The sequence below is a fragment of the Ascidia mentula genome, chromosome 1, assembly GCF_947561715.1.
Source record: "Ascidia mentula chromosome 1, kaAscMent1.1, whole genome shotgun sequence".
NCBI classification, from domain to species: Eukaryota; Metazoa; Chordata; class Ascidiacea; order Phlebobranchia; family Ascidiidae; genus Ascidia; species Ascidia mentula.
Window position 1 is genome coordinate 12524141 of NC_138566.1, and position 11137 is coordinate 12535277.

Consider the following 11137-nt stretch of genomic DNA (forward strand, 5'->3'; position numbering starts at 1 on the left):
AATTAAAAAAAATATTTTTTATCGAAAAGTCATATACTGCAAAATGGACAAGTGCTGAAAGCGCATAGTTACATACGTTGTGCAACCGCAAACTCAGTACTGGAGTATCAGAATTTTCCACTGTATAATAAAGCTTGTAATGAAAAAAAATATTTTTTATCGAAAAGTCGTATACTGCAAAATGGACAAGTGCTGAAATCGCATGGTTACATACGTTGTGCAACCGCAAACTCAGTACTGGAGTATCAGCGTTTTCCACTGTATAATAAAGCTTGTACTGAAAAAAAATATTTTTTATCGAAAAGTCATATACTGCAAAATGGACAAGTGCTGAAATCGCATAGTTACATACGTTGTGCAACCGCAAAAGCAATACTGCAGTGCCAGCGTTTTCCACTGTATAATAAAGCTTGTAATTAAAAAAAATATTTTTTATCGAAAAGTCATATACTGCAAAATGGACAAGTGCTGAAAGCGCATAGTTACATACGTTGTGCAACCGCAAACTCAGTACTGGAGTATCAGAGTTTTCCACTGTATAATAAAGCTTGTGATGAAAAAAAAAATTTTTTATCGAAAAGTCGTATACTGCAAAATGGACAAGTGCTGAAATCGCATAGTTACATACGTTGTGCAACCGCAAACTCAATACTGGAGTATCAGCGTTTTCCACTGTATAATAAAGCTTGTACTGAAAAAAAATATTTTTTGTCGAAAAGTCATATACTGCAAAATGGACAAGTGCTGAAATCGCATAGTTACATACGTTGTGCAACCGCAAACGCAATACTGGAGTATCAGCGTTTTCCACTGTATAATAAAGCTTGTACTGAAAAAAAATATTTTTTATCGAAAAGTTATATACTGCAAAATGGACAAGTGCTGAAAGCGCATAGTTACATACGTTGTGCAACCGCAAAAGCAATACTGCAGTGCCTGCGTTTTCCACTGTATAATAAAGCTTGTACTGAAAAAAAATATTTTTTATCGAAAAGTCATATACTGCAAAATGGACAAGTGCTGAAAGCGCATAGTTACATACGTTGCGCAACCGCAAACTCAGTACTGGAGTATCAGCGTTTTCCACTGTATAATAAAGCTTGTACTGAAAAAAAATATTTTTTGTCGAAAAGTCATATACTGCAAAATGGACAAGTGCTGAAATCGCATAGTTACATACGTTGTGCAACCGCAAACTCAGTACTGGAGTATCAGCGTTTTCCACTGTATAATAAAGCTTGTACTGAAAAAAAATATTTTTTATCGAAAAGTCATATACTGCAAAATGGACAAGTGCTGAAATCGCATAGTTACATACGTTGTGCAACCGCAAACGCAAAACTGGAGTATCAGCGTTTTCCACTGTATAATAAAGCTTGTACTGAAAAAAATTATTTTTTATCGAAAAGTCGTATACTGCAAAATGGACAAGTGCTGAAATCGCATGGTTACATACGTTGTGCAACCGCAAACTCAGTACTGGAGTATCAGCGTTTTCCACTGTATAATAAAGCTTGTACTGAAAACAAATATTTTTTATCGAAAAGTCATATACTGCAAAATGGACAAGTGCTGAAATCGCATAGTTACATACGTTGTGCAACCGCAAACTCAGTACTGGTGTAACGCCTACTTCAGTGCTCCTGGTGGGCACAGACGTCCACTCTGGTGCTTCTACGTAGATTCAAAAACGCGCCTGCCAGGTCCCAACTACAGGCTTCTTCCCACTAATATCCAACAAAATTCCAACAGTTTATTGTATTAACAAAGCCCTTGTTGGCTTCGATTAGCGAGATGTACTTCACGGGATTAGGCGGACGGTTTTCTAAATGAAATATTGGGCCATGAGTACGATAGAAAAATGCCGGTTTCAAAGATAAAACATTCTTACCGAAACGTTTTGACCAGGACTTTAAACAGTTAATTTTCAACGAGCATTCAAGTCGAACTGCAAGTAACAAACAAAGTACACTTTAAACCAGGTTTGACAATTCAAGACAATGGTTATTGACATAAACACACATGCAAATAAAACAACACTTACCGAAAACAACTGGGTCACTAATTACTGTGAGACTTGATGTTCACAGCAATAAAAACAGGTTACTTAACTTGTTAAGAATAATTAACTTAAATTTCCTGCAAAACAAATAACACAAGATTCGTAAACCCACGAAACTAACTACAGTTGTCAGCAAACTTGCCGAACACGAGGGGAGAATTCTTCCACGTGGAGGCGCTATTTATACAGAAATTTACCATTTGGGGAGACAGTAGATTTACGATGTAACATCCTCCCCCACAAATGTACGGCTCAGAAGAGTACATTTCCAATTCACAAACAAAAAATAACATCGTAAATCGCACAAGTTACGGAGACGAAAAATTTGCCAATTTCAATTGGCTAGTTGCAGCAAAGTCTGTATGAATAAACATGCGTGGGTGTTAGCTCAACAGCATAGCGTTCATTTCTTCATGTCTTCCTTCAATTTAGAGCACCACGCTCAATACTAGTAGTCGACGACTAGTTGTCGGAGCCTGTCGAATGCACTTGGGAACCGCTAGCCTCGAAAACAAGGCACAACTTTGCAATTGGCCTTTTGATTATGTTTGATTTCGTTTTGACGTCGACTTGTCTGACAACTCCATGTTTGTCCGGATAGGTATTTATAACTCGACCAAGGTCCCAGCCTCGACGGGGCATAGATTCGTTAACAACGAGAACAATATCGCCGACTTCGATATTTTTTCTTCTGTCTGGCCACTTTTGCCGCAAAGCGATGGTTGGCAAGTACTCATTGGTCCATCGTCTCCAAAATTCGTCAGCTAAGAACTGCACTTGGCGCCAGCGACGGCGGGTGTAGTTGTCCTTTTCGTCAAATTGCCCAGGTGCCATAATAGGGCTTGGCTTCTGTAACAGAATGTGATTGGGTGTCAAAGGAACGTCGTTGCTTGGACTAAACGTGACGGGCGTCAACGGTCTGGAGTTGAGTATATTTTCAACTTCCACCATCAACGTACGTAGGGTATCTTCACTAATAATCGGGGACTTGTGTAGCATCGAGTTCAGGATTTTTCGTATGGAACGGATTAATCTCTCCCATATGCCGCCCATGTGACTTGCTGCTGGGGGATTAAACGCCCATTTTATTCCTTTCTGTTGAAGATGAGCTTCCAGCTTCTCCTTGTTCAGCTCCTCCAGGGCTTCGCGTAAAACACGCTCTGCTCCCACAAAATTCGTTCCATTGTCGCTATAAATTTCAACTGGCTTTCCTCTTCGGGCAATAAATCTTCTCAAGGCGTTTATGAACGAGTCGGTTGACAAATCTTCGGCAACTTCGATATGCACGGCACGCATCGTCATGCAGGTAAAAATGCAGCCATATCTCTTTACTTCGCTGCGGCCGCGCTTCACTAAAAAGGGACCGAAAAAATCGATTCCGGTGTACGAGAATGGTGGCTCGTTCGGCTTCAAGCGTGCTGGTGGTAGATCTGCCATCAGTTGCTGACTGCGAGGCACGTTGCGTTTGCGGCAAGGTATACAGTGAACGAGACAACTTCAACTGAATAACTTCTTGCTGAATTCTTTTTGCAACTAAAACAACAGGTGCTGCAAAACCAAGAGGATCATATAGGGAATTAATGACCGACAATAGTCTTCTTCTGGTAAGTCTTTGTTCGTCAATATAGCTTCTTGTTCGAAACCCAAACTTGTCCTCAAATACATTCCAATACACGCCCAGCACTCTTTCCTTGACACTTTCTTTCGGGCTGATATCTTTCATTGATTTTGCTATTTCAGTTTCAGGGATCCGGTCCAAAACTGCTTGGCTGTTTGAAATCCACTTTGTGAGACGAAAACCTCCCCTTTGTAGCAATTTACAAAGTTGGAAAACAGTCTTAATTGCTTCCTCTTCAGTAGGTGCAGATGCTAAACAATCATCTACATAAAAATTGTGCTTCACTATTTCAGACACATGTTTGTCAAACTCATGTCCAAATTCCTCAGTGGTGTGCTTCAAACAGAATGTAGCCATACATGGGGATGAGGTGGCTCCAAATATGTGGACTAACATTCGGTGAACTGTTGGCTTCTTTGTGAGATCACCTTCAGGCCACCATAAAAACCTCAGTAAATTTGAATCACTCTTCTTTACTCTAACTTGGTGGAACATAGCTTCCACATCACCAACAATTGCAATTTGATTCTTTCGGAAGCGGGTTAGCACACTGACCAGACTGTTAACAAGGTCAGGACCCTGCATGAGACTATCGTTTAAGGACACACCTTTTTGTGTTGCAGCGCAATCAAAGACGACTCTGACTTTGTCTGGTTTATGTGGGTGATAAACTGGATGGTGAGGAAGGTACCACGTGGGGTCACTTGTTTGTAGTTCTTCAGTTGGCACCTGTTCAGCATATCCTTTGTCTATGTACTCTTGAATTCTTTCCACATATCCTTTGCAAAGGAAGTCATCCTTTTGCAAGCGCCTTTGCAAATACAGCAATCTTTTTTGCGCTGAAACTAAATTGTCTCCAGGTAATTTTACGCTATTCCTCTTGGGTAAAGGTAGGACAAAATGTCCATCCACATGTTTAACTTCTTCCTTCATAAACTTTAAAACCTTTCTGTCTTCCTTAGATGTGGGGAATTGCAAATCTCCAGGTTCTTCACAAAAATCTTGGTACCATGACCTTTGTATTCTTTGATCCAGTTCCAATGTTCTGATTCGATTGGCTTGCACATACCCTTTATCTGGTGATGGACCAATCAACGACCACCCCAGTGGAGTTCTCGCAGCAAATGGCTCCTTTTTCCCTCCAGTTCGAATCTCCAGGGTGCGATGAGCATACGGTGTATCGGTACCAATTAACAGCATAATTTCCTCACTGTCAACCTTTGGCATCTCAAGACCTTTTAGATGAGGCAAGCTTTGTAGATCCTCGTCAGTTGGGTAGGAGTATGGACTTACTGGAATATGATCCACGGACATGGCTTCTTCAATGTTGATGACTTCATTACCATCCATGGATACCACTTGTAAATCAACACCAATTCCTTCTAGCATCTTTGGCCTCCGCCCAAGTGTATCCATTTGAATGCGTTTGAACTTTCCCTTTAAACCAAGTTTTTCGATTAGCTTTGTATGACAAAACGTAGCATCGGACCCAATGTCAAGAAAGGCATAGGACTCGAATTCTCTGCCATTGGCAACAAACTTTACAGGTAGGACACTCATATATGCACTCCTTCCATTCTTTGATGTGTTGCAACAAACCTTCCCTGTACAAGGCACATCACTTACAGATGAACTTACATTTCTTGCATCAGGATTTCTTATAGCTGATGCACTTCTTGTGGGCAAATGCAATAATGCATGGTGCTTTCTTCCACAACCTTCTACAGAACAAGTAACAGCTTCTTTGCACTGCTTTGCAATGTGACCAGGATTTAGGCAATTGAAACATAAATACTTCTCACGAAACCAGTTGGCTCTTTCTGAAACAGATTTCTTCTTCAACAAACTCCACTAAATGCTGGAAATTTGCTTCTTCACCCTTTTCTCGGAGAATAGTAGCCGCACGACGTTTCCACAAATTCTGTGAGTTGTATGGTAACTTCAATACCAACTCAACCAACCTGTCAGTGGTGTTCAGATCACTAAAATTTCCCAAGCCTTTCAAAATCAAAAGACATTTGCGCAGTGAAGTAGCAAACTGCTGCAAACCATCAGAATCATCTGGTTTGAGATTTGGACCACTTGTAAGTTGGCGAACAAAGGCTCTTGACACTATGTATGGTTTTCCGAAATTGTCATATAGAATGCTTTGAGCTTGAGCATATCCCAATTCAGGTGGCATAACTGTACAATGCTCAATTAATGAGTAAGCTTTTCCTTTGCAATAATTCATTAGATAGTTCATCTTTACTCGATCAGAAGGTGCCTTCTTTTCAATAGTGGCTTCGAAACTTCTGATAAATGGCCAATAATCCATTGGTTCTCCATGAAATTTCAGTGAATCTGTTTTTGGTGTAGACATTGCATCACCAACTGCAGCCATTATTCCACGCACAACAGCACTTTCAGGTTGTACAGTTTCTGCTTTAGATGGGTTTGCTGGGTCAGCTTTGTCCAGCGGAGAGGTGTACTTGGACTTGCAGGGCTTCAACAATAGAACTTCATTTTCTTCAGCAAGACCATTATGAAAAAGTTTTGGAATATCGGTTTCATTTGATCTCATTTTCCCATCATCTAGAGACACATTAGAAGCTGCCTCCCAAATTTTAACTTCTGCTTCAGCTTCTTCGATTTCACACTGTGCTGCTAGTGTTTGCCTTTGAGCTTCAAGTTTTTGTTTTTCATGTTCAAGTTGTTGTTTTTCATGTTCAATTTGTTGTGTTTTCTCAACATGCCGTGATCTCACTTGAGCCTTTTCAAGACGAACCTTTGCTTCCAACCGCTTTACACTGGATGATGTACTTCCCTGTGTCTTTGTAGAGCTTCTTGAAAAATGGGTAGACTTGGAAGAGCTCGTCCACGCACTTCGGGCCTGTTGCACAGCCGGAAAAGTACGAACAGCAACTGGAGATGTAACGAATGACGAAGAACTAACATCAATGTTCTCTCCAACCTGAATTTTGAAATTCGTTTGAAACTGACCAATTCTTGCTTCCATTTCCTTCTTACATTGAATGACTTCCTGTAACTGTAGTTGAAAGTCATCATGCCTTTCACCTGATGGCACCCACTCTAAAAGCTTAGAGTATGTGTTTATCAAGCGAGTTGAAACTTCTTCAATACGTTTTGAAACAGAATTAACCAATGAAATATCTTTGTACATGATTGCATTTTCAGCAGTCCTATACCAGTCATTCAGTAATTCTTTGTCATGCTTCAGTTGGATCATTGAAGGTGCTGCATGTTTTTTCAGCACTACTTGGTGCCTAGATATTGGTGATGAAAAGGATTGACCTCCTTCACTTCCAGGCATAGCTTCACTTTAAATCAAAAACGTTTGTTTTGCAAACGTTTCGAAAACTTCGAATGTAACGCCTACTTCAGTGCTCCTGGTGGGCACAGACGTCCACTCTGGTGCTTCTACGTAGATTCAAAAACGCGCCTGCCAGGTCCCAACTACAGGCTTCTTCCCACTAATATCCAACAAAATTCCAACAGTTTATTGTATTAACAAAGCCCTTGTTGGCTTCGATTAGCGAGATGTACTTCACGGGATTAGGCGGACGGTTTTCTAAATGAAATATTGGGCCATGAGTACGATAGAAAAATGCCGGTTTCAAAGATAAAACATTCTTACCGAAACGTTTTGACCAGGACTTTAAACAGTTAATTTTCAACGAGCATTCAAGTCGAACTGCAAGTAACAAACAAAGTACACTTTAAACCAGGTTTGACAATTCAAGACAATGGTTATTGACATAAACACACATGCAAATAAAACAACACTTACCGAAAACAACTGGGTCACTAATTACTGTGAGACTTGATGTTCACAGCAATAAAAACAGGTTACTTAACTTGTTAAGAATAATTAACTTAAATTTCCTGCAAAACAAATAACACAAGATTCGTAAACCCACGAAACTAACTACAGTTGTCAGCAAACTTGCCGAACACGAGGGGAGAATTCTTCCACGTGGAGGCGCTATTTATACAGAAATTTACCATTTGGGGAGACAGTAGATTTACGATGTAACAACTGGAGTATCAGCGTTTTCCACTGTATAATAAAGCTTGTACTGAAAAAAAATATTTTTTATCGAAAAGTCATATACTGCAAAATGGACAAGTGCTGAAATCGCATAGTTACATACGTTGTGCAACCGCAAACTCAGTACTGGAGTATCAGCGTTTTCCACTGTATAATAAAGCTTGTACTGAAAAAAAATATTTTTTATCGAAAAGTCATATACTGCAAAATGGACAAGTGCTGAAATCGCATGGTTACATACGTTGTGCAACCGCAAAAGCAATACTGGAGTACCAGCGTTTTCCACCGTATAATAAAGCTTGTACTGAAAAAAAATATTTTTTATCGAAAAGTCATATACTGCAAAATGGACAAGTGCTGAAAGCGCATGGTTACATATGTTGTGCAACCGCAAAAGCAATACTGGAGTACCAGCGTTTTCCACTGTATAATAAAGCTTGTACTGAAAAAAAATATTTTTTATCGAAAAGTCATATACTGCAAAATGGACAAGTGCTGAAATCGCATGGTTACATACGTTGTGCAACCGCAAACACAAAACTGGAGTATCAGCGTTTTCCACTGTATAATAAAGCTTGTACTCAAAAAAAAAATTTTTTATCGAAAAGCCATATACTGCAAAATGGACAAGTGCTGAAATCGCATGGTTACATACGTTGTGCAACCGGAAACTCAGTACTGGAGTATCAGCGTTTTCCACTGTATAATAAAGCTTGTAATGAAAAAAAATATTTTTTGTCGAAAAGTTATATACTGCAAAATGGACAAGTGCTGAAAGCGCATAGTTACATACGTTGTGCAACCGCAAACGCAAAACTGGAGTATCAGCGTTTTCCACTGTATAATAAAGCTTGTACTGAAAAAAAATATTTTTTATCGAAATGTCGTATACTGCAAAATGGACAAGTGCTGAAATCGCATGGTTACATACGTTGTGCAACCTCAAACACAGTACTGGAGTATCAGCGTTTTCCACTGTATAATAAAGCTTGTAATGAAAAAAAATATTTTTTATCGAAAAGTCATATACTGCAAAATGGACAAGTGCTGAAAGCGCATAGTTACATACGTTGTGCAACCGCAAACTCAGTACTGGAGTATCAGCGTTTTCCACTGTATAATAAAGCTTGTAATGAAAAAAAATATTTTTTATCGAAAAGTCATATACTGCAAAATGGACAAGTGCTGAAATCGCATAGTTACATACGTTGTGCAACCGCAAACTCAGTACTGGAGTATCAGCGTTTTCCACTGTATAATAAAGCTTGTACTGAAAAAAAATATTTTTTATCGAAAAGTCATATACTGCAAAATGGACAAGTGCTGAAATCGCATAGTTACATACGTTGTGCAACCGCAAACGCAATACTGGAGTATCAGCGTTTTCCACTGTATAATAAAGCTTGTACTGAAAAAAAATATTTTTTATCGAAAAGTCAAATACTGCAAAATGGACAAGTGCTGAAATCGCATGGTTACATACGTTGTGCAACCGCAAAAGCAATACTGGAGTATCAGCGTTTTCCACTGTATAATAAAGCTTGTACTAAAAAAATATTTTTTGTCGAAAAGTCATATACTGCAAAATGGACAAGTGCTGAAAGCGCATAGTTACATACGTTGTGCAACCGCAAACTCAGTACTGGAGTATCAGCGTTTTCCACTGTATAATAAAGCTTGTAATTAAAAAAAATATTTTTTATCGAAAAGTCATATACTGCAAAATGGACAAGTGCTGAAAGCGCATAGTTACATACGTTGTGCAACCGCAAACTCAGTACTGGAGTATCAGAGTTTTCCACTGTATAATAAAGCTTGTAATGAAAAAAAATATTTTGTATCGAAAAGTCGTATACTGCAAAATGGACAAGTGCTGAAATCGCATGGTTACATACGTTGTGCAACCGCAAACTCAGTACTGGAGTATCAGCGTTTTCCACTGTATAATAAAGCTTGTACTGAAAACAAATATTTTTTATCGAAAAGTCATATACTGCAAAATGGACAAGTGCTGAAATCGCATAGTTACATACGTTGTGCAACCGCAAACTCAGTACTGGAGTATCAGCGTTTTCCACTGTATAATAAAGCTTGTACTGAAAAAAAATATTTTTTATCGAAAAGTCATATACTGCAAAATGGACAAGTGCTGAAATCGCATGGTTACATACGTTGTGCAACCGCAAAAGCAATACTGGAGTATCAGCGTTTTCCACTGTATAATAAAGCTTGTACTGAAAAAAAATATTTTTTGTCGAAAAGTCACATACTGCAAAATGGACAAGTGCTGAAAGCGCATAGTTACATACGTTGTGCAACCGCAAAATCAGTACTGGAGTATCAGAGTTTTCCACTGTATAATAAAGCTTGTAATGAAAAAATATATTTTTTATCGAAAAGTCATATACTGGAAAATGGACAAGTGCTGAAAGCGCATAGTTACATACGTTGTGCAACCGCAAACTCAGTACTGGAGTATCAGAGTTTTCCACTGTATAATAAAGCTTGTAATTAAAAAAAATATTTTTTATCGAAAAGTCATATACTGCAAAATGGACAAGTGCTGAAAGCGCATAGTTACATACGTTGTGCAACCGCAAACTCAGTACTGGAGTATCAGAGTTTTCCACTGTATAATAAAGCTTGTAAAGAAAAAAAATATTTTTTATCGAAAAGTCGTATACTGCAAAATGGACAAGTGCTGAAATCGCATGGTTACATACGTTGTGCAACCGCAAACTCAGTACTGGAGTATTAGCGTTTTCCACTGTATAATAAAGCCTGTACTGAAAAAAAATATTTTTTATCGAAAAGTCATATACTGCAAAATGGACAAGTGCTGAAATCGCATGGTTACATACGTTGTGCAATCGCAAATTCAGTACTGGAGTATCAGCGTTTTCCAATGTACAAAAAGCTTGTGCTGAAAAAAAATATTTTTTATCGAAAAGTCATATACTGCAAAATGGACAAGTGCTGAAATCGCATGGTTACATACGTTGTGCAACCGCAAATTCAGTACTGGAGTATCAGCGTTTTCCACTGTATAATACAGCTTGTACTGAAAAAAAAACATTTTTTGTCGATAAGTCATATACTGCAAAATGGACAAGTGCTGAAATCGCATAGTTACATACGTTGTGCAACCACAAACTCAGTACTGGAGTATCAGCGTTTTCCACTGTATAATGAAGCTTGTACTGAAAAAAAATATTTTTTGTCGAAAAGTCATATACTGCAAAATGGACAAGTGCTGAAAGCGCATAGTTACATACGTTGTGCAACCGCAAACTCAGTACTGGAGTATCAGCGTTTTCCACTGTATAATAAAGCTTGTAATTAAAAACAATATTTTTTATCGAAAAGTCATATACTGCAAAATGGACAAGTGCTGAAAGCGCATAGT

The 11137-nt window shown here is 38.6% G+C and overlaps 1 protein-coding gene across 1 annotated transcript; it reads right to left on the reverse strand.

The window, feature by feature from the left end:
* Positions 1 to 2524: 2524 nt before the first annotated feature.
* Positions 2525 to 6993, reverse strand: LOC145917849 (uncharacterized). The gene is made up of 4 exons (XM_083003148.1): positions 6416 to 6993; positions 5559 to 6337; positions 3559 to 5500; positions 2525 to 3509 (listed from the first exon to the last, which is right to left on the reverse strand). Exons 1-4 carry the CDS (start codon positions 6991 to 6993, stop codon positions 2525 to 2527), a joined length of 4284 nt encoding a protein of 1427 aa, XP_082859274.1.
* Positions 6994 to 11137: the final 4144 nt, after the last annotated feature.